Below are 25127 nucleotides of genomic sequence, written 5' to 3'. Positions count from 1 at the left end.
GCAGCATTCTCCAGCACATACACATATGTATGTGAGCATAAGCATAGTATACTATGTATCACTTATAGGAAATGCACAGGAGGAAACTAAAGCATGTCTGTCTGGGGTGTACACCAGATTGTTTCCTTTGCCTGTCACAGAATACACCTCTAGGCCAGCACAAAAATCGAATTCCCAGGACCATAGGTAACATTTTTTTCCCATTTAACATGGAACTATAGCATGGATTCCACAAGAGGGAGCTAGAAAACAAATAATTTTTCATGAAGCAGGCTAGTAAACTCTATAAAATAAAGTGGAGGACGTGCTATGTGTGTCCTTTACCAACCAGAAGAGGTGGATAAGTTGCTGTTGCATCAAGTCTTCTGTAGTGACGGCTCTTTGCTGTATGGGAACATTAAGTCGTTCTTCAGGGCTTTGTAAAGACTGACAAAGGATTCAGCCCAAATGTCTTTCTGGTGCCCCTGTGTCTGAGCAGCCCTGTAGGCTGTGTAGACCATAGTCAGCACTGTCCTTTCAAAGTCTTCTTTCTTGAGGACCCTTGGGTAGGAAGACAGCCTGCTACTCAGCCTGCGGATCTCTGTGATGCTCTTGGGGATAATCTCATTGCAGATGGTGTCAAACTCAGCAGCCTTCCTCAGTGAAGCGAGCTCCTCATCTTTGATGGAGATCCTCTGACCTTTGTCAATGTCAAGCTCAGCTAAAAGAAACTGGTACAAAATCAGAACACAGAAAGCTATTTATCTTCTCCAACAGACTCTAGGTAGAGTAAATGTAAATTAACAACATGTCCTTAGGTCTTTACTTTAGGTCAAATGGAGACAAAACTCTCATTGCACTGGCCAGAGGTGGGGTAGACCAAAAAGTCTCTATGTGATAGTTAGACTTCTGTTTTACCTACCTGGGAACATTAGACACAGGCTATGGGGAAAAGGGAGAGCAAAAGGAAAGATCAAATAGTTTTGTTGTCCAAAACAACCATGGGTTGCTGCTGGTGCCACATTGGGATTAGAGAGGTGGAGACAGCAGCACATCGGGGAAAGGCCATTTACTCTGCCAGGGACAGCAGTGGTGGCACAGCTCTGTGTGAGAGAGCACATCAATGGCTTCCCAGCCCATCTCTCCTGTTTGGACATCTAATCCCAGTTTCTCAAGCTGTGGCATAGATAGATTTGGCCCATTCACCTTCTTCGGGTGGGCCACTTTTCCTTAGCTAACCATATGTGCATTTTCCTTAGCTAACCAGAATGTGCATTACATCTGCAGTGTCCACTGCTGTGAAAGAGGGGACTGGATTCGTTTTAAAGTGAAATGGTCATGCCCTTATGATTACTTTGCAACGACTGATTCTCATGGCTTTAATGATTTGAATAAATAATTTTGGACTGAGATGAAAGAATTTAAATGCATTGTGTTTTTAATCCATAACTATTCTGGAAAATAGTTGCTTTCAGTGGAAAGTCATTTCCTCTGGTTTTTACTTTGCCTGTCAGTGAGCTAGAAGCCACATTTGAGGGACTGCAGGCAACTGCTGCCTGCTTAAGTGCTGAAAGAGATGAGTTTGTCATATATATCTGTTCCCTTCCCTCTGGTGAGCTATTACATAGCCAGCAATGGGTTTACTTCTGGAATGAGTAAAAGTGATTTGGAGACACATAATGGATAACCCCGCTATGGACAGTAACCCCAGTCTTGGTTAGGGCTTAAGGTACTATCTACTTCCATATACTAAACCTCATAAAGCAGAACCACATCTTCCAGCGAGTTTTGTAGCACTGGGTTAAAGAAGGCAGCTGAGGACCTCTTGAATCGCTGAGCAGCTGGGAAAAGCATAGCTGGAAAATAACAATGGGAAAAGAGAAGAGTCAAACACTGGAAAGAGGAAGCAATTTTCAATAGTAGATTCAACCAAAGAACTATCTGTTGCAAAGACTCAATGTACAGTATGACTTCCCACTCAAAATAAAATGTATAGCATGGACTACTTTGACTATAATCCACTAGGGACAGAAATTAGCTGTTTATGCTCTATCTAACAGTATCTGAAACAGAATGGTTTATAATCCAAGCCTGGGACTCTGAGGTGCAGCCACAGTGTAAGGAATAATAATGATAACTGCAACATCAACACTGCCTGAAATACATGTTCTTCTTCTGACTCTACAAGGGGAAATCAACATTGACCCTCAACACCACTTACTTTCTTCACACCATTCTCTTACTGACACACTTCTAAGACCCTACATTCTGCTGGTTTCAGCTGTCTAAAAGTTGAACTCTCCTTAGTTGATAGCGACAGCTTCTTCAGAGAGTAAATCACCTTGTATGTCCTGGGCATATAAGAAGGAAGTCTGGAAGGAGTGACTCACCCTTTGGAGATCTATTTGGAGATCTATTCATTGAGCCTGTTACCAGCTTAGGCAAGACAGGTACATTCAATTACATGAAACCCAATTTATTACAGTTTTGGTACGTCATAGTGTTATAGCTAGAAACAACAAAGACTGCCATGGTCAGGTATCTATTCTCCACTGTGAGGGTGTGCTACAGATATTGTCTCAGACAAATGAGAGAGAAAACCTGTCTATAGCCCCTGAAATCAGCACCCCAGTGAGGTAGAGCATTTGTAGAATCAATGACCTGTACAGCCTGGAGTACAGAAAAGATCTGATGCTACATTACAGACCACCTAAATGCTTTGAGTTACTAACTAGGTTACTAACCATGTAAATAGGTAGTATTAAAAGGTGTCAGTTCCTTTCAGAGCAGAGGGGAAAACTGCTGTTTTGTTTAATGTTATGTGTGTGTGATTTAGACTTTGAAGTTCAGGTAACCATGGTTTGGATTTGTTAGATTTTTTTCTAATACTCAGGAAGTTCATGTAATTAAAAAAAAAAAAAATAAATAAAAAAAACCCAAATGATTCTTATGTGACTGTTGTTGCATTTCCTCATAAACTTCACTTCTTGACTTTAACTGTTGTTTACCAATAAATAAATTTGGAAACTAGTATTAAAAAAGGGGAAAAAAACCCCACCATCTCTTCAAAGGTGTAGACTCCATAGCCTAAATGCAGTCCTGTTTCCTAGGCTGTTGCCAACTGTTGAGTTCATTAACGTTCAACTTGTTAATTATATTTAGAGTCAGGTAGTGCAAGGAGAAGGAAACCATGCCCTTAGAGACTGTATCTATTAGGACCTTTACTATGTAGCATAAGGAAAATTAATTTGGGTAATACTAGTTATAAAGTAATTCATGATTGACACAACAAAGTGTGTTTTGGCCTTGAATTATCTAGGAAACATAGTACAGGTTAAACAATTTATTGAATTGCAATAGACATAGCGCAGATGGATACTACTAACTGTGAATGCATCCTGCAGGGATGGACTCCAGACCTTTTGGTAAGACACCTGTAGAGCTAGGTGCTTCCTATTGGATCCGTGTGAGTTTAGATTAAAACTTGTTTAAATAACCATGTAGTACTTGCAGGTTATGTAACTAAAAGCCTGAAGGAATGAATGCACCACATGAAAGAACACAGGTGTTGAAAAGCACTTAGTCTCTGCAGCAGCTTTTCCCCATCATCACATCTTTACCACCCAAGCATCCTGTCTGGCCCAGATGATGAGGTGGTGAGTTTGGGAAAGGTCACAAGCTGCTCGATGGTTCTGCTCTGCCAGACTGTTGTCTGGCTGACCACTGGCAGCTGAGGCTATACCCATTTTCTGATGCTGCATCACTGGTGTTCACCCCTCTATCTCAGAGCTTTGCTGAGACACACTGGAGATATTTCGTCTTCTGCTCTTGGCAATTCAAGAGTGCAATTGAGTGCATGTGAAGTACTTGAAACTTCAGACACTAACTGCTGAGTAATTAGAAGTTTTATTACCAGGCAATTAAAACTCTAATTACTAAGCAGCTGGCAGAAATCCAGTCCGTAATGATGACAATTTTTTATCTCTTTTAGATGTCCTTTCAGTGCAAACAGCCTTAGGGTGCAAAGTACCTCTACACATGCCGATGGTGTGTGTCTCAAATATGCCCTGAGCCTCGGAAAAGGTGTCTGTGGCATCTTACTTCAGAGTTCTCATGCTTATTGTCATCACACTGATCACTTTTAGCTTTCAGGCCCAGTGCAGATTCCTACCATGGAGCTGAGCTAGGAGTCATCACATTTGACCCATCACCACTCACCAGAAAAACCTCGGAGAAGGACTCGCACAAAAATTAGCACCATATTATCGATTTATTACTGATCCACTTGCTAAATTACAGGTAACACCACAAACAACAGCTGGGTTTTTCTACCCAGTTTTCCCAGGATGAAAGGGAAGTTAGAAAATTCAAAAGGACAAGGGCCTGAGCTGTTATATTGTGAGAAAGGACTTTGTATGCGTATCAGAAGCATGCCATCCCCTGTAGGGACCAGGACAGCAGTGACTCTCTCATCTCATTATCTTGTTCCCAAAACATATCAAACTTCATTACAGTTCTTAGAGACCCTAGTCAGAAACTCTTTCAGATCTCATTTATATTGGTCATGGTGATCTGATTCTCCTGATCCACATTTTATTTCAGTCCTTCTCTTTCTCTCTCTTCTTGCACAGTAATCAAATCTTTCCACCCTCTCTCCCTCTGCAGTCCTCTTCATGAATTCAAGAGTTGCTCTGAGATGGTGTGAGCATTTAGAGCAAACATCCCCTGATTTTGATTAAACTGACTTAACACACATGTAAGTTAAGCACAAAATCTGAGAAAGTATTTGCAACCAGTTTCTGCATTTAGTGATTGTGACTTACTATCTGTTTACTATTTTATTCGTCAAGGAAGTTCCTTGGAAAGCTATCGAGCAAGTATTTCATAGGAAGATGCAGAGAAACATGTACAATTTTATGGTGATGTTATCCAATTTGTTTCAATAACAGTGGCCATGAATGTTTGAGGAACAAAATTCTCTAATCAGTATTGACAGAGAAAGGCCAGTCCAGGGATCTCTAAAGTCAGTGGAAAGATTCCTATTGATTTATTGGTTTTACTTCTCTTACAAATGTGTCAAGACATCTCCGGTGCAGATGTGGGTGCTTCTATCCTAGCGGCTGAACAGTCACATAACAAAAAGCTTATGATCCACATGGGTGACATAGGAAAAATAAGGTTTTAATTATCCTAATTGAAAAAAAAATCTCTTATGTATCTGTGTACTACCAGGCTCATCCTGTTCCAAATCCCTTCTTTAGAGGGGTCTTACAAGCGGTCCCAGATCTGACCTCCCTTACTGTCCACTGAGGCCTCGGGGCTGGAGGTGAATCGGAGCAATGTGCCTGATCACAGCCACCCACTCCCATCCCACCTGCCTGACCCTGAGCAGCCTCATCTTGTGCCCTGGAGCTCACCACTGCTCGTGCCTGAAGATGGTGGGCAAGCAACAAGTCTAGACCTAAGGGTGGCTAAAAGTGCCCATCCAAATGTGGTGCAAGAGTCCCTGTTTTGTGCACTGCTTACTGCAGGAATCTATCCATTCTCCTATTACATTGTTAACTCCATTTCTCCTTAAGGACTACCTGGGTTTTTAAACAAAAACTGCAGCCATATTTGACAACCCATTGGCCTTCTTCTGCATAGGTCATGACAGCTTAGAAATTTCTTTACAGATTAAATGTAACATCACACCTGAGTATGGCAATAGTTTTATTATAAAAATGCTTCCATCTTTTCTAGGAACTGTGCCAGAATTTTCTGGACCTCGTTAGCCATGTGATAGACATTTGTGATCCTCTTCCAGGTTTTCCATGCAGTTTCACTGGTGAGGATACAGATGTTTAGTTCTGCTTTCCAGTCCATACTCCTGCTCATGATTTCCCAATCCTTCCTGTGATATGTTTGCTCAGTAAATACAGAGAATAGCTGCAGGAGTGCTCAATTATTTGTGCATCATCAATTTTCTTCTCCTATGAAAAGATATAAAGCCAGGAGCATGAATCTGGCACTGTGCACACCATCACTCCAAAGCATATACAGCTGACTGGTGTTCTAGGACATGAGTACAGTTTAACTGGGGTTATGACTCAGTAGGAATTATTTTGATTGACTTCAGTGCCATGGAAAAGGGCTATCTCATTACTTCAGTGGGAGCCCTTTCATGAAGGACAGGAGGAGCAGAGGAACAAGAAGGACTTGGGGGCCAAAACTCCAGACTCCCTGGAAGCAAACCAAAGGAGAGTTTCTTGTTGGTGTAGGGAAAGGCAGTGGCCCAGCTGGAGTTGTCCTATAAGCCAAATTCAGTCAGCAGGTTGCCAGCAGTGCCCTCCTCTCTTAGATTACTAGAGCTTGACTCCAAAGATACTCATTAAAACCATTTCTTTGGGCATCACCGGCTTCCTGAGATCAGCCCCTGTTTCTGGGAGTGCAAGGCAGAGAGCAGCTGCACAAGCAGCAGCAGTTCCTGTTCAGTGATGGACCTAAAAAGGAAAAATGATCTCTGAAACTCCTTTATGTGTGTGCCAGCAGTTGTAACAGGGATTAATAGAGCTCTGCAAAACCATATCCTCTCAGACCACCACAACCATCTTTTTACTGCAAGTTCTCAACCACCTCTTAGTAGGGAGAAACCATTATGAGCTCAGCAGTACATCCAGCTTCGTTTCTTACAGCAAAATTTTCCTTTTCCTGCTCAAAGATTTAAAGTCAGTACTCCCAGACCTCAACAGAAAGAAGTTAATACATCCCAAATTATAATGACAGCAATTTCTCCCTGTTTGACTTCACCTTATTGGTAAGCAGGGAATGAAAATATTTATTACAAAATAGTTGCTCAGTGTTGTGAGTGAATTAGTGCATGAAAACATATGCACACTGAAAAGAAAGGTTAAAGTAAAACTTTATAGGTTATTCTTCATGAAGGCATGGTAAAGTATGTAAAACACATTTTTATAAATTTGTTGGATATTGTTGCTTCATTCTGTCCTATGACAAGCCTAGAGAATCAGAGCATTCCAGTGGTGTGATCTTTTTCCTAGCCTAAACATCACAAGGCTAGAAAAAGCAAATAAAAAATATCTCTGCCCTATTTTTTTTTTTTTTTTTTTAATGCCAACTTCTGCAAGACTCAAAACAGCCATCTCCTGGGCCAGATATATAACCCTTTTAAGCTTGCTGCTAGTCAGCCTGGAGTATATGCTGGTCCACTAGTGAGCTGGAAATTTTCCTTGTGTCACAACATTTTTCTCTAACCTGGCTGAAATTTGCACTAAATGGATCTCAGCATACCCACAGGCTCCTGTCAAGAGAAGACATTTGTTGGTAACCTGATAACAGATTTTCTCAATAGCACTGACTTCTTTGAAAGATGAAGATGATTCTTCAAGATGAATTCTAGCATTTGACAAAGCAAATGAACTCAGCATTGTCCACAAGGCAGACACAGCAACCGTTATAATGCCATGCAAAAACTATGAGTGACCTAGGCTGACTGAACCTATTTTCTTGCAGAGACTACTGGGCAGTTCCTAGAAGCCATTGTTGTTTTGGATCTTAGGGCAAAGGCCTGAAATGTACACATGAGAATTTTCTTTAACAGCATATGAGAAGCATTGTTTTGAACTCAGTGTCTACATTTCTACTTCACTCTGCACTGAAAAAGACCAGAGGATATGAACGTTAAAGTTTGTATCCCCTTGATAAAGGCTTTTTGTTTCATGTTCCTCTTTGATCATCTTGCTCATGAAGGTTTAGAATCAGACCAAAGTTATATTTTATACATAAAGAGTTTTATTTCTATCAGATGACTCTTTGCTCCTTAGGCTGTTACTCCATTGCTAGAGTAACAATTCGCAATCCTAAATTTACTGCCTTAGGCTAACCATGAGATACCCATCCTTACCATCCTGCAGTCAAAGTCACTAAATATTTTGCTGCCCTGAGCAACTACCTGCTTTATGACTGCAGCAGATCTTGGTACCAGAAGCATTGCTTCTTCCAGCATGAAGTGGTGTTGACCTATGAGAGGTGTGTGTGGTGGACAGTGAAAATAGTAACATAAATCACAAAAAGTACAGCATTAATAAGCGATGAACAAGTTTCATGCATAGTAATCCCATCCTTCGTTACTTCTTGTCCTGCACTTGCCTCATCCCCAGGAAGATGCATGTTCACCATCTGCAAGGTGTTTGTACTGCCTTGGGCCTGCAACCACTGCCAGGGCACAACCTGAGCTTTGCCTACCCAGCCATACAACATAGCTCCTCTGTGCTTCCTGACTTTTTCTGTATTAAAACTGCTATATTAGAAATGATTGAACACTTTGCCATAGCACAGGAGAAGCTGAAAGAGCAGGAAGCTGGAAGAAGAATAAGAGGAATAAAATAAGTGAAACACACAGAGAAACCTAGAAAGACAAGGAAAAAACACTGCAGTACTATAGGCCAGCTTCTGAAACTTGTATCTGGAATTGCAGTTACATAAATAGCTCCCATGACAACAAGCGTAATGTAGAAGCTTGTGTATTCCAACTTTAATACATTTAAATCTCCATTATTAGGGGATTAAAGCCCAATACCCCTTAAGAGAACATAGCAGTGAGATGGAGAAGACATTTTAATAACAAATCAACATGAACTAGCACATTTTTTTAAAGCGACTACCAAGAGAATTTGCCTCTTTTTACTTTCAGCTCCATATCCTTGCTATCTTAGCTCCTAAAACAAAAATTAATAGAAGCAGTAGTCTCTTTTTATTCCTGCCTGTTGGCTAGAAGTGAGAATAGACATTTGTTTCTTTTTTACTTATAAAAAGAACGGTCGAAAGAAAAAAGCTCCATCTTGAAAGTCTAAATTTTGTCAATAAAGATGTAGGAAGTAGATATCTCTATGAAAGTTGGCAACAGAGTTCTTAGAAAAAAAAATCAGTTTAAAACACAATTAATAACAGATAGTATTCAATTCCTTAGTTCATCAAATAGTCATTTTTTTCAAAGTTGCATTTTACTAATTGATCTCATTTTTAAGAAGCACACATATTCCAAAAAAGGGTCTCAGTTCCATAAAACAGAACATTGATGATCCAATCTACTTCCATTTCTCCCAGGAAGGAGCAGAGGAGGAAGGGAGTGAGAAAGATATTGGTGTTTCAGCACTGAGCCATGGGGAAAGACCCCAGGAGCAGACCAAAGCAGATGACTCAGGTTGAACAATGGAGTGAGAGCAACAGAAAGCAGATCTCTGCGTTGCAGGAAGAGGCAGAGCTGCAGCAACTCCGAGAGCTCTATGCACCCAATGCTATTGCAGCTGTGTAAGGAAATCCTTTCAAACCCAAATCTCCTTCTCCAGTTTTCTGCATTTTTATTCACAGAACCCAAGGGGGTGGGCTTGAGTGCTGCATCACCTCCCAGGTACATATCAGAGCCAAGATACTGAGCACAGAGGAGAGGTGTCCAGTAGTTGAGAATGGTCTTTTTACATTTTGTTGTACTTCATTTTTCAGTCAGGCTTCCTTGGTTTCCTGGCAGGCAAAGCTGATTGAGTAGCTAGGGTTTTCCTGAGGCTGACCTAATCACAGCTGCAGCTGCAAGGGGTAGTCCAGCCTGCCTGACTCCCCAGTCAGACTCTCCCTCCTTCCCTTTGTGCCAACACCACCTTGTGTGGCCCCACAGTAAGCCAAGACAAGGATTTGTCTGGTCATGAATGAAGGGAAAAAGCAAACCAAACAGTGGTAGATTTTAGCTGCCTCACTCACCATCACAGCTGCTACACCAGCAGCGCTCCTACATCTGAAAAACTCCCAGTGTAAGTGTGGTCCAACTGCTCTTAGGACATCTGGTGATAATTCCAGTTCTCGGATGACATAAAGATGGACATCAGCCCTGCCTAGGAAAAGCAGAAGCCCTTCCTCATGCCTGCATACCCTTGATCTACCCACCAAGTTCAGGGGCTCCTATCTATGAAGGCCACCTCAACTAGTGTAGTCATGGCTCCTGCTAGAGATGAGGATTGGGTGCAGGACAGCTAGCTGCCAAACACTTCTTTCTCTTCTGTGTTTACATCTTCTTGAACTTTTAACAGAATAAATTCAACTAGCACAAAGAATATCTAAAGTTTATTCTGAGACTGGATGATGAGAAAGGAATCAAAGGTCCAGTTTGAATCACAGATCGAGCAGGTAGCAGGATGAATTTTATTTCATTATCACGAATGACAGCTCACATTCTTCAGTCCAGGTATTAATTGTTGTCATTGACTAGTTATATAAAATGTTTATTCAGAGAGTAGGAAAAATAACATGTGCTTTATGTAAACAACCAACACTATATAGATTCAGACTTTAAAATATATGGCCATATGATCTGCAGATTAGAAAAAATTGTGACGGTTTCTTGTTATTGCTGATTGAATCGTCCTGTGCTGAATTATCCTATGGGAACTGTCCCATGGAGATCACGGATCTGTTAGCCAAGGTGAAAAAAAACAGAAGAAATAAGGAGGACCCAGGAATTATTCACTTAAGCCATCCGTGAATAGTTTCAACTAGCAAAGAAATTCAGGTGGTTGATGGTGAAACTAGGAATTGTTATTGAACTGATAACAAACTATTTATAATTTTATTTGTGTATGAACTGTTCACTCACATTTAGTAGCACACATGTGAAACAACAAGCTATTCCTCAAACTCACTAAGTATCAACATAGCAGCTCAAAACTGAAGAGGAATAAACATTATATTGACCATTTCTTCACCTCCAGATGAGAAAGAACCAGAATTGTCGTCCTTTTTCCTTGAAATCTCCATCTTATTTGACATAAATTGTTAGAAGGATAATACATAAATCCCAGTTTTCTGCTTCCTCTGCTCTGGCATTTCAATAAACAAAGAGCAGGGGGATACTGCATTCTTTTTGTGAGGAAATGAGTTATTTCTGGAGACAATTCCTTTTCAAAACATTGTTGTTTTCTAGTAGTGATGATAAAGACATGAAGTCTGAGAAAGAAACTTAGATCTAAAAATTGATTCAGGTATGTTCCTGAACTTGACTGGTGAAGCTGTTTTACCCCCTGAGCAGAACACAAAGGGTGAAAAGCTGTGCTGTATCCCTGGGTAAGAGGCAGGAGAATGACCTGTCTCTCCTGGAGCAGTGAGGGAGGGTCACCATGGCAAGGTGTCTATTCTGTTAAATTCACACCTGCATGAATGTCTGGGCCTCATTATATTAATTTCTGCATCTGCATGAAAGTAATATTAAAAAATTAATGGAACTCAAATATAATCATCCACAAAATCTAATTGATGGACTTTAATGTGTGCAGATGCAAAGGTGGGCCAAGACATTTTTTGTGATATTGCTGGAAACAGCAAAAAGTGTGATGGATGACTGCAAAATGGACTATTTTTATAGCTGCCTTCCACATTCCACACACATATGTGATTTCCATTTTACAAAGCTGTCAATTTTCCACTGTTTCTTGTTACTTCATGCTCTCCTAAAATCTGACTTTTCCTAGATCTTTAAGGTTTCACAGTCCGCTGAAATAAAGCTGAGACTGATGTACAACTGGATTCACCATTAAATACAGAAATCCTTGCCAGAAACTTGAGTATTGCAAATTGCTAAAGGCAGCTGGACACTGTGGACAAGGTCCTCAGATGACCTGAGCTGGCACCACCAGCCCCATGATGCTGCTCTGTGGGCAGCCAGATCACAGAGAGCCCTGTGCTTTGAAAGGCATGCTTGGGATCAGAGGGAAGAAAAGAAGGTTAGATTCGGGCTTACAGAAATCTTACAGCCAAGAAAATAACTCAAATATCTTGTTTTTTGAAGAGTGGGACTTGGAAGGAACAAAATGTTGACAGTTGCTCCTGGAATTGCAAGATCTTTTTCTGCTGCAGTTCCTGCTCCTATGGATGCCATCTCTCAATGGCTCCCAGCCCAAGAGCACCCTGACAATTTGTCCTGTATATTTGATTCGATGCTATTCTTCCTTACCACGCAATCTCTTCTTCTGGAGTCTTTTGAGCTGAATTTGTGAAATAGATTTTGGCTTACAGAATATATTCTAAGCAAGTGTTTAAGGAAAAAATGTTAATGATGTCATACTCTGAACATAGGAAGAATAAATTTGGAGAAAGGGAGGAAGACTTGATTTCCAGTGAAAACCCTTAGGATGTTGCTAACTCAAACCAGATGGGAGTTTATTCTTTGATTTAACTCCCCTGTGTGTGGGGCCTGGTAAAGAAGATTTTATTACTGTGGAGAAGCATTTTAGAAAAGCTACTGTGATACATTGTAAATTTCAACCTGTCGTTTCCTGGATTTGGGCTTTCTTCTTACTAATTCAAGCACTCTAAAGCTTGCATAATGAAATGCACTTACTTAGAAAAGTTTTTGCTAGCATGTGTGCTCTCCATGGGTTGTCATTATAGACTACTAATGAAAAATGTTTTGGTCAGTCTGGCATCTGTTCTCCTGTGCCTAGAGAAGCACTCCTTGCAAAACCTAGACTTCATTGTGTGATAATTCTGCGTTATAACTCTTCCTCAGCTTGGTAGTGATGATGATCTCCCAGGTAAGCTTGTAGAGAACATTTTATATTTCCATATTTTTATATTTCCATATGATGTCTTCTTCATACGACTTCCTTTTGTTGTATGTGGCAGAATGCAAACCCATCTTTCTCCCCCTCCCTTCCTTCAATATGGAAGGTGCCGACACATCTCCCCCTCCCTCTCCTGCTTGAGGTTAACAGCTTCTTTTGTTTGATCCCAGAGCCTGCTGGCCAGGGTTGTTAAGAGAGAGGAGAAGGGGACGCAGAGGTGCCAAGGAGTCACTGGGCGGCACCCACAGCCAGAGTGGGGGTGCAGAGAAGCTTCTGGAATGCCTACAGTCAGATCTGTTCAGGCTATATAAAATGGGATTCTCATCGAGGCTCTGCCCCTTGCTTGGACCTCTTGGAACACGAGCCAGATGCTGCCGCCAAGAGCCCTCTCGGGACAGCGACCCATTTTGCCTCATCTCCACGTGTATGTGAGTGCTTACTCCATGCTTCGATACAAGCACGTGTGTTTTCTTTGATAACTCCTTGCCAGATTCAGGCAAATGTATACTTTTCCCGATCTTGGAGACAGCTCTGGCATTGTTTTTGATGTGCCACATCTATGCACACTGTGGATTTCCAATGTTATTAGTTGCTACACCTCAATAATTACCTCAACTGATACCTGAAACTGTATTTAAGTCACTTTGGAGAGCTAAAACCCCATTTTCCACCGGTTAACCTGCTGCACTTTCTTTAGTGAATAAAAGTTAGTTTTGAACCCCGTTGTCCGCCTACACTAACTTGAGGGTGCCTCTGCGACATTGTATTAAGGGAATTTTATTTTTGGTCTTCGGCTTATAGGTAAGAGGTAATCATTGACTGAGATACTAGAGCATACTAATACAACAAAATAATCATTTATAGGGTTAGATTGACATTTAGCATGGCCACAAAAAAAGGCTGGACTACTTGTCCCCCTATTTATACTTCTAAATGTTAGCCCAGTAAACTTTAAGTTCTGTTTTGACCTCTGAGCAGTGCACAGATATTAAGGCTGCAGCAGAATGCAAAACTAACTTGTGGCTGAGCTCCTCAGACAGGCTGGATTACTAGTTGTTATCCATTGCATTGGGTTACAGAGAGAGGCTGGCCTGAGTGCTCCAGTTTGTTGTGAAAAGGACACTCACAAGGTGATTTATGACATTATTTAAATAATGTACATTCTACTTTTTCAATAAAAGCACCCATCGCTGTGTTTTGTAAACAGAAAAGTAAACCACAATATGTTCAAGTAGCTGCTTCCAGCTGAATTGTGGTGAGGACTAACACTCTTTTCCACCTCATGGGCAGATGTTCAGGGGCTGCTGAGGTCCAACTTAATGGTCAGCAGCATTCATAAACAGGGGCATCAAGGAAGAGACATTTGCTTCTTTGACAGTTTGTCTTGTTTGGCAGCATGAATTCAACCAAGAGCGAAAAGGTCCTGGGAGACATCATAGATGAGTCTGAAAAGCCAGCTGGACATGATACACTCTTCCACCTTTGATCATGTAAATGGGAAGGAGGTAAGGGTATAGAGTATTTGACGTGACAAGTTGGTTACATTTACCTCACTGACAAATTTGTGCAAGTAGAAACTGAGCTCTTTGCCTTGATGAGGGTACTTTGTTTAAGAGTCCCCATATGTTCCTTTGGAGGATATATGTGCGCATGTTGCTCAGGTTTGGAGTTCACCTCAGCTGGACGACACTGGCTGTGAGCAGCATGCACAAAGATTAGGATTGACATAACCGGATGCATGCTGGATTGATGGTCTGTGGCACATGCAGTTAGTCATTCAGGCTTTGAAGGGCATCCAGGAATTCCCAGCAAATATCCAGCAGCCTGCTCCCTAAATACAATTGCTGGCTAGAAAAGGAGTGTCTTTCTAGGGAAATACAATTTCTTATGGTATTCCTAACACTTAGCTATTTACCAGGCAGAATCTTTAAAGAAAAACTTCTTCATCAGCTGGATCCTGCCGTATTTCCCTGCTGTGAACATGGGAAATTCAGCACCATGACAAGACAAGCCCCTAGTCTGTACAATTGCCAGCCTGTGACTGACTCATTTTGCTCAGTCCCATAGCTGAGAATCTAAACCCCCCTCTCAGCTCTCTGCACTCCTGGAGGATTCCCTCCATCCACAGCATGCAGCATTGCCTGGACCTCAGCCAAGTTGCTGCTGTCTTCCCTCTGTGCAGTAGGGCTGGTTTTAGGGAGAGACGGGGCACAGAGAGGGACAGGTCCCTCATACAGGAAGGCAGGTAGGTTAGACAACACAGATGAAAACCTCAAGCCTGGGCCAGAAAGCAGGTTTTGGCTGTTCTTGATTGCTAACAGAGGATACCTGGTATCTGTAGTCTGTTCATCAAAACAGGAAGCCCCTGAGCTGAGCTCAGACACTGTACTGCCTGTTCATTTCACCCCGTCTTCTCTCAGGCATCCTGTGTAGAAGCAAGGCCACATCATTCTCCTGATGGAGACCCCCAACATGGCAATCACACACTACCCTTTGCCACTTGAGCCTTACTGGGCCTGACTATTTTTTGTTGATTTTATCTGATTACGGGACACCTCAGTGTGGAAAAATCTTTGGGTAGCTTTCTATCCTCATATTTTTGTGAAGACCCAACTGAGCTTTAGATTTGCTAAGTACAAGTCAAGATAGGTCAGCCCCTTTAGAGGTCTATTTATTAAAAACTCTTGTGGTAGAAATCAACAAAATAAGCACTATATACATTTTTATCTTTAGACTTATTACTTTCCAAAGCTTTCTGACAAATTGGCATGGCAATCCAGAAAACCAGAAGTTCCTTTGACTATGACAAATTAATGGTTTCACTTAACACATGCTTTGCTATATTAGGATGTCTACAAGTAATGTTTAACTGGAAATGGAGTTTGTTCAGTGCTAAGCCATGAACAGTCACAGTAAATAAAAATTAGGCTTGTGTTAAATGTCTTTTATTTTAGGAGGGGGTTCAAGACATGAACAGTTCTCTCAGACATAAAATCTGCACTTAATAAGTAAATGTAATAAAAAATTACTTTGTGTCTTCAGAACTAGACATAATCAAAAATGTAATGTAACGGCTGTGAGCATTACGAAAACCAAAGAGGAAACCTAGGGCTTGCAGAACATGATCCATTCCTCTGAGGACTGACATGGGAAAACAGGGACTTGTGCAGCTGTGGTGCTGTTACTGGTGTTAATTGGAAAGCTTGAATGGTATTAATGGGAAAATGCTGTAGCCCCATAGCTCTATAAAAGAGTAATTTTCTTGCCCTTTCTAGGGAATAAAAGAGGCTGTTTTTTGAGTAGTGGGAGAGGTCTTTTTCATAGCTACATAGTTTAGAAAGCTCAAAGGGAAGAAGAAAAAAAAAAAAAAAGAGACACCTCGACATATTGCTGATTCAGTAGCAGTAACTTTAACTTTTATACTGTGACTGGTGGTGAATTGACCGGACTAGTGTATCCCAATATCCTGGTGTGCTGAGAGGCTGGCGGGGACCAGAAGCAAACGCGAGTCCTGCTTATGTGAGAAAAAGGTGGTGCCAGCTCCAGAGAAATGCAACCATCCCATGAGCCTGAGAAGCAGATGGATAAGATGAAGACCAGCTGTGACAGATGAATATCTTCTGAAAGGCAAGTTCAAATGGGGATGCATACCATGCTGACAAGGGGATGAACACTACACTAATCTTAAACGCATGTGTGCTTTAATCTTTTCTATCCACATTTTTCACATTTTTTCTCTCTCCATGCTTTTCTCTTCCTCTTTTCCTCTCATTCATACTAGTTCCTTCCATTTGACATTTTTACCTCCAGATTTTTCTCTATTCTTTCTCAGCGTCTCTGCCTTTTACCTTTGCCTCTCTTGTCTCCCTCTTTGTGGCTCAAATAAGCTCTGACAGACTGGGAAGTCTGTGCTCTTTCCAAGACAGAGAAGAAATTAGAAGTATCGGTTCCATTTGGGGCATGCCACCACCTGCCAAATAGATGGAGACAATTAAATCCTGATGTTATGGCTCACAGAAGATATCCACATCCAGTCAGGTGCAATTTACTCTCTTCACAGTTAGGCAAAACCTAGACAAATGTTCTGCTCTCCTAGTAACATGCCAGGTGATAGAGGATCACGCAAGCATTGCAGAAGACCTTGTGCATTTGGATCTCCGACACAATACTGCAGCGCAGCATTGCCTTTCCACTGTCCCATTTCGTCCCAAGTAACCTTTGCACTTTGAACAATTGATTTTTCCCTGTCTCAGTGATTTTTTTCAGCTACCCACCTGGCTCCTCCTGAGTAGAGAGACATTCAGTGAGTTCAGAGCCTGGCCCCTGGCTGGTGACCTGTTTCCCTGTGGCTGGGGAGAAACTTCCAGAGGACAAGTGGTATGCATGCTGATTTCAGGGGAACTGGGCAGCTGCCAAACCTAACCAGCAAACTGGGCCAGGAAAGGCCCCACATACACTTTCACCAGAGGAAAGGAATGTTTGCGGTAACTGGGAATAGTGGAGCTTATTTAACTCCACTCCTCTTCACATTCTTCTTAGTCTCAAGCCCAGCACTGAGCTCGTCCTGCCACAAGCACTGGATAGCAAGACAGGGGGAGACTTGTTATTGCTGCAGCCTGGACCACCTCAGGAGGGATAAAAAGAGTTACTGGCTAAGGGTAGCCACTAAGTAGGCAGGGGAGCCCCTTGACTTGTGGTACAAACTCAGGCTAGTTTAATGTCTCCATATTAGCAAGCCTGCTGTGGGTGATATATCATAAAGCTGTCATAGCAATAGCCAAATAAAACAGGATTTTGTGGTAACAAAATAGCAACAATATAGGCATACAGGATCCCTTCCTCTGCTTTCTTTCCTTCCAGTGGGAGAGAAAACCCCATAGATGACTGTTGCCTTGGGGACTTTTGTCTCCCAACAACTCTTATTTGCGACTTATCCTCAAGTTTCCTTTTTCTTCTTTTTATGACACTTTTTTACATTTCTTTCTCTGCTTTTTACCATCAGTTATCCATGTAGTTGGCCTGCATGAGATTCACCCATGACAGTGCCATGTTGCTGAAAAAGACTCTAACCAACAAATAACACCTCTGGGCTGGAAACTTTTAATAGCTAAGGTTACTACAGGAAACCAAATTCCAGATAATGACTGAGATTGTGGTCTCACTTCTGAGAACGGCAAAACTTCCATCGATTTCGGTGGTGCTGGTTTGCACGTTTCAGTGCTTTTAAAGTTAAAGCAAGGAGCAGACTGGTTTGCTTACTTCAAACCAAGATGCTCACACAGCTCCCTGTTTTGCTACAGCCAGGTCCATGTACCCAGCTAGTTTCTCTGCGTCTTTCGCCCCTTGGAAGGACTCAGCTCCCTTCAGCACCAGGGTGTGTAGGGAGAGTACGTGGTTTGGCAGAGTTCCAGTTCAAGGTGGGTGTAGGCTGTGCATGTGGGCAAACACCAGTGTTCATTTCCAAGACCAAAAGCTGACCCTATGGATCCTGCCCTGCCTTGAGCCCAAGCACAGGCACTGCATGCAGAGTTAATTGCTCCACCACTCAGTTTTTTACCTCAGCAATTTACATCTTGCCTGACACTATATGAGTAATCAGAACCTCTGCAGCCTGATGATGTTCATTAAAACCTGCTGACTTTCAGTGACATTGTGCTATTCAGTGCTTCTGACAGGATTTCTTTCTGCCTGAGAAGTCTGGCATGATCTACCTCTCAAAAAAAAAAAAAAAAAAAAAAAAAAAAAGCACTTTATGCATCAGAAACAGAATAAGAAAAAAAAAAAAAAATCACCACTATTAAAAACATACAGGGCTAGACACATCCAGCCACCCTGAAGTGATTTAATTACTCCATGCCTTACAATGAAAAGGGATGCTAACGTTTCCTCCCCTTAATTTCACTGAAAGCTCTTTGGAGAAGGATTATTTGATTATTTTTTTTCCTCTGTCAGTTTGTATAATGCCAGGTACCAGTGGGGTCTCTGGGCCCAGCAGTTGAGTCTAACATAATCATAAGGGGACTTACGGAGTGCTCTATGGTCTCTGCATGTATGTGTGAGTTATTTTACTTGCATCAGAGTTACTTTGCCTATGGTAGGGAACATTGACTTAACAGCATGCATTAGGAGCAGTGAGATGGTTGTTAAAAGTAAGGTGAAGGGAGCCATTTCCACGTGACAGTGTAAGGAGGGATTTGAATGGCAGGAGGTGCTTCTGAGCTGGACTTCATTTGGGACATTAGGACCCTTGTACAAACCAATCTGGATCTCATGACAGTTCTATTACCTGAGACTAAGGTCAATAGATGTGACACTACAGTATTCAGGAATCCTGAAAAAATTACCAAAGTGGCAGCAAATGCCTTACTGACTTTCCACTCCTTGGTACTGGGATGGAATTGGGATCACTGAGAAGATTTTACTGGTAATACTTTCAGTTCATAGTTCTCAGTCTAACACATGTCAAGGAGAAAACAGCTTTACCTCATGTGTTTTCCTGTTGTTTCTTACTCAGATTTCCTCAAAATTGTCTAGCTCCTTTCTCTTTCCAACTTTTGATGCTATCAACCAGTTTATGACTGTATGAGCTGTAAGCTTTAGCCGTTTTTTGGCTATTTCCTGTGGTGAAAAGAACGTGGAGTCACTTAAATCCTTCGTTGCTAACAATATGACTGTTTTTATAGAGTACAATATCCATCTGTGATCTAAACTGAGTTGTGGAAGCTTCTATAATCTATCCTCCCTCTGATCTCATCACAGTTTAGCATCATTGTCCTAGAAGGGATTATAAACATCTCTTTTTTTTAAGCATACTTTGTATGTGTTTCAATTTCAGGTATCCACTGTGAATTCTGATTCAGCAATCATTCTCCATTCAGGGTAAATTAATTAAGTCTTTCCCTAAACAAGCATTTGGGGAATCAGGACATGCTAGAAAGGATTTTTATTACAGTTTCAGCCCTGTCCTATTGGATATTTATCATATGCAGGTTAAATCCATTCAGAAACTGTTATATTCTTGCTGCCTTTCACAACACCAAGCAGCTTTCCCAAGTGCTAACAAGTAATCCCTTTTCAGGCCCCTTTTAAGTCATCACTCTACTCTTCCTGCAATAGCACTTTGTTCAGTAGCTTCACATTGCCACCACAGCTTATGCCCAAGGAACCTGCCACAAGGAACAGGAGGAACACATCTGTGCACAACAGCAAAGCACTGTCATAGCCAGAAGCAGTATGACCATGTCAGTGTGGCACTGGGTCCAAGCAGGTGATCCCTGTTGAAAGGCAGAGCTCATGCCCTTGGGCACATGCCATGAACATCACTGTCACCCTGCCAGGATATCAGCTAGAATCCCTGCACTGTCCTGTGACATGCAAAGCAGGCAGCCTGCCTTGAACCTGGATCTCTGATCTCTGCTCTACACACCGTTGTGCCATGTAGATATCCTGGTTGCCTCCTTAGTCCATTAATTCTCAAATATTTTCCAGACATGCTTGAAAACATATTTTTGTGTTTGCTTTCATCTAATCTCTTAAAGTGCAGAAAATATTATTCTACTGCCTCCTTCCTACTATTTACAGTGTAGTTTTTAAAATCTGTTTTTATGTCTATGATGTACATTTATACTCATCTCTTACCCAGCTCTTTGCAAAGGAATTACAGAAGTAAAAGCATAAGTATATAAATTGCCTTCTTCAGGTTATCCAGCTGAGAAGCTAATTCCTCTGAATTTCAGTCCCAGACTGTCCTTCAGGCAGTACCTCCCTCTTTTTGCAGGTACAGCTGCAATACTTGGTGCATGAACAATTTGCATCAGACAAATAAACCCCCAGACTAGGAGACTCCAGCCTACGGATATGCATTCCCAGTAACTGGTATAGACTTATGGAACAGACTTGGGGTAGGTGGAAAAAACATCTGCAACAGATAGATCAAGCTTTTTACAGCTCCAGTAAGGTCACTGGAATGGCTAAAACAAGCACAGAAACTGGGGCAGTTGAGGCAGTCTTACAAGCAATCATGTGGGAGCCAGAGCAAAGAGACATAATGTATTTTCTCCATAAGAAGAAACATTCTTTACACAGCCAGGCTTAGATAGAGTTGGCTCTGTTTCATAACATTTCACTTCTTCCATTGTTTTAAATGCACTACATATTTTAAGAATTGGATAACAATGGCTTTATAGAAATTAAAGGAAGTTAGATAGATGTTGCATTTTAAAAAGTTCTTTTAGTGGGTCCAGCTGGTATAATTTCTTTTTACCCTTGAACCAGACCTTCAGAAACTTCAGCATGTCCTAAATAAGCCAAGACTATGATCTGGTATACTCAATGCTTGCTGGGCATAAATGTGTATGTATTTGACAATTTATGTTGTAATTACACGCTGTGTTCAGGCCACAGTCCCTTTGCTTGTGCTGTCCTAGCCAAAAATGTCGAACAAGATTTCCTGTCAATGGTGGAATCCCAGAAGTTGTTTCAGAAGAGAGTGACTGGCTGTGAGGATGCAATATGAGATGAGGAGCTGCCAGCCTGCTGTAGCTAAGCCCACAAGCAGAAGCACCCTGCAAAAGTTGCTCATGTAGCAGCTGCTCCATCAAACTCACATAGCTGCCACAATACTAAGAGCAAATACTAAAAGTTTACACTGTTGTGGGGAAATCAAGGAGAATGGGCATTCTGTTCTTCCAAGTAATTTCCTCTGCAGAAAGCCTCTAAAGAGAATAAACTGTTCCTTCAGTGTTGTAGAACAGCCATTTGACTTTTGCCAAGCACTAGAGACTGGCTACAAAATAATACATGTGGACCAGCTAGATCTGGATGTGACTGTAGTGCTGCTTCTGAGGTCTGGAAGGCACAGCACAACTGTGCCCCAAAAGCGTGAAACCCCAGTGGTGCTGATACAGCTGATACATCCTTTTCTCAATGATGGGTGAAAAAAAGTTTTACCTTCTTATTTTAGGTCTTTTGACATCTTTTCCTGCCTCCACTGAGGGGTGAACTTACTATTGCAGCTTCTTGGCCGCTGTCCAAGAAGCCACAACCACAAGAAATTGTACTCTTTACTCCCTGAGCAGCAAGCACGCTACTGTTTGTGTGCTGTTTATTTGAATCAGGAAGCCCTTAAAGAAAATAAACTTCAGCCAGCTGAGATGAAATGTGCAAATAAGGATTGCCTTAGGTTTCCTCCTCAGGGAACAGGCAATTCTCATAATGGAGATCTGAAGCTCATTTCGGCTCCCCAATGTACTGGTACTCATCAGAGCAGTTTGATGAAAGTAACTGGGTGGCAAGCAGTGACACTCTCTGGTTACCAAAGCTGCATGGGTTCTTTTGTTTACTTTTGTTGTCCAAGAACGGGATTTGTTTCTCCAGCAAAACCTTTTCTTAAGATCTGAAATTCTTATTTGGGATCTTCAGGAATTAATTATGACCTCACCTCTACCGTTGCATAAGAAATATCAGTCAGTAGAGACTTAACATTGCCTTTTCTACCTAAACTGGTGCTTCACAAAATCTGAGAGGGTAATAATACCATACAGCTAAGCCTGCAAGAGGCTTAGGGAAACTTGAGGTGATGACAAGAAAATTATTTCATTACCATTCAGGATATTTTCTTTATTATTCTGAACACATCCATTCCATTCTAGGGACCAAGCTTTTCCTGTGACTTCTGGACCAATGTCCACAGCTGGATCTAGGCAGGCTGAAGAATGTGTGAGATTTTTAATGCAAATGGTTGAGGGAGTGGGGGGAAAAAAAAAATAATAACAAAAATTAAAAATAATAATAATTTTTTTTTTAAATAAAGGCTCTCATTTTTCCTGCCAGAAATGTTGGGGTTTTGGTTTTTGGTTTGGGTTTGTGTGTGTGTGTGTTTTTTGTTTGGTTTTGGGTTTTTTTTTGTATCATCTTGTTTTGTTTTTTGTTTTTTTGGTTGGTTGGTATTTGGTTTTGGTTTTGATTATTTTTTTGTTTTGGTTTGGTTTTTTTCCCATTAGTTGATGCTCATAAAAGCAAAGGGAAGAGGGAGGTGGCAGTCTGGAGTTCCCACTCACCAGTCAGCACAAGTATGTTCATCTTTCATCGTGTCTGAATTTTTTCTTGAGCCAAAGCTTAAATACTTACTTAGAAGGGCTGGGTATCCAATGCTGCCCTAGTTCCTCCCAGTGAAAAAACAGTAAAAGCTAGAACTTGTTTTATCCAATACTGACTGTTCATTTCTATTGCAAACAACAACTTTTGCTAATTAAAGCAGGATGCTTTGTCCTACTATTTTGTAAACAATATGGACTACTAGTCAACATGGAGATGATATGCAGATCTGTTTTTCATTTCCATCAGACCAGATGCTGATCTGTCTTTGTTTTTCCATTGCAAAACTCAAATCAGGAGCTGGATAAGACTTAAATGACTGAGGTTTAACCCAGACAAGAGTCAGTTGTCATTTGTGGAGGGAGGGAAGAGCTCTGAGTGTGCAGAAGGGTGTGTCTGCCTTGATACTCAAATTTCCTCTTAGATTTCTAAGGAATTAAAAAATTAGGACAGGACTGCAGACTAGGATGGGATTGGTTGGGCTGAGAGATAGTTTAGAAGAGTGTAGGTTCTCTGAAGTAGTTATTGTAGAAGGAGTCATGCCTCTAAAACATATTTGAAGCTAAATAATCCTACCAGCTGTGGAGAAGAAATCTGTTTTCCTCCTCAGCAGATGTCTGTATGCGGTATTTTTGATAACTGAATTCCTTATCACAACAAGGAATGAACCTTCTCTTCTCTCTGAAGTCTCCAAAAACAAGCTCTAGAGCTTCCATCTTGAAAATAATCTGCTTTCCCAAAAGGTACATAGAGTTCTGATGTTTTCCTTTAATTATCAATGGTGATTAAAATTAGACTTTAGTAGTTGCATGGGTTCCTTTTTAGGGTTGTATCATCATTGTTTAATTAAAATAAGTGCATTAGAAAAAGTGAAGAGTATCCTTGAGTTGCATATTGATTATTCCATGGAAATGAACCCCTTTTATTTGGCTTTTTTCCATTTCATATGTAAGGTGGCATCACTCTTCCAAAAGGTAGGGTAATTTTTTTCATATATGCAGATTTAGTTCTGATTTCCTCACCTTTTTATGTGCCATCCCTGGAAAGACAAGCTCCTATCTACAAAATTAAGGGATTTTATGATGACAATTGGTGTCATTAACTCTATGATACAGTAAGACAACAATTAACTCTATTTTACAGTAAGTACAGTACGTGCAGTAAAGATATCCAGTAACATCCAAGAGGCTGAAGGAAAAGCTGGGGAAAGAGGCTGTCACTCTCAGTCCCAGGTCAATACCCTGTCAGTGAACCTCCACTAACTCTAAAGAAAAGTGAAGCATTCATTCAGCCTTAGAAAAATTGCATAGCTCTTCTTTGCTTCATTCAGCCACTGCCTCCCCTACAAAATCAAAACCAAACCCAAATAGCAGACTAGAAAGGAACTGGCTATACAGAGGAAGTCATGGGAAACTGGGGAGGGGGGCATCTGAATGCTTGATATTTTAACAGACTCTGATTCCTTTAAATATCTGTGAATTTCAATATCAGAACCAAAGAAATCTTTTGGGAGGTGTTTCCTTTCTCCACTTCCAGCAGCTACTGAACCCATGCCAAATACCAGAGAAGAGAATAAAACAAAAAGGGGAAAGGACACCATCACTAGCCTCTAAGCAAGCATCTCCTATGCAATCCAATAGTCCCAAACCATTTCATATGTTGCTGTCACACACTTGAATACAAATAAGTCGCAACTATATGTTGTCTTATTGACAGCTGAAGCCTGATAACACCACAGGCAGCTTTACCTATGGGGTCATAGGCATTTCCAGGCACCTTGCACAACCCAAGCATTGTTGTGTTTACTGTTACCAGGTATCTGCCTGGTGGAGCAGAATATTGTGCCACCTGTGACTGCAAAGGCTTTCGCTTTAAGGTTTCATGACCTATGATTTTTGTTAATGCAGTAGAAAAAGGAGAAGGAGAGAGAAAAGGAAAAGCGAGAAAATAATGTAGTTCTGATACTTGAGGTATTTTATATTTATATATATATATGTATTATAACAGAATACCTACATAACTTTAGCCTTATGCACTTACTCATATGTGGTTTTATATTTGTCTGTATAATTGTTTAGCTGATACGTTTAATGGAAAAAAAAAGAATTCCAGAGTTGGGAGGGCCAAATTTTATACATGTATGTATAATGAAACACAATTTCAGACAAAATATACAAACTCAAAGTTTTCTCTTAAGTAGTTTTTCATGTTTAAATCTTACCTCTGCTCCATCTGTGGGTCACAGTGGCATGAGCACTGTAATAGAACAGCAGCAGCAGTAAAGTCTTCCAAAGCATCCTTTTCTTTAAAATACCTATGTCTAGCTGAATAGTAGCTTTTTAATTTCCTATCTCTTTTCTTTTCAGGAATAAATAAATGGCTTTTCCTCTTCCCCTCCCCCTTTGAAGGAGAACCTGTCTGTACTTCTGAGTACAGCTGAATCAGTGT

The 25127-nt window shown here is 41.1% G+C and overlaps 1 protein-coding gene across 1 annotated transcript; it reads right to left on the bottom strand.

Annotated features, from left to right (window-relative positions):
* Positions 1-154: 154 nt before the first annotated feature.
* On the bottom strand, positions 155-25127 carry FAM180A (family with sequence similarity 180 member A). The gene is made up of 3 exons (XM_005503035.3): positions 24901-25127; positions 1735-1835; positions 155-710 (listed from the first exon to the last, which is right to left on the bottom strand). Exons 1-3 carry the CDS (start codon positions 24974-24976, stop codon positions 357-359), a joined length of 531 nt encoding a protein of 176 aa, XP_005503092.1. The 5' UTR covers positions 24977-25127; the 3' UTR covers positions 155-356.

Source organism: Columba livia, chromosome 1 (assembly GCF_036013475.1).
Source record: "Columba livia isolate bColLiv1 breed racing homer chromosome 1, bColLiv1.pat.W.v2, whole genome shotgun sequence".
NCBI lineage: Eukaryota > Metazoa > Chordata > Aves > Columbiformes > Columbidae > Columba > Columba livia.
The sequence above is the reverse complement of the archived record's forward strand: the minus strand, read 5'-3'. Positions and strand labels throughout refer to the sequence as shown.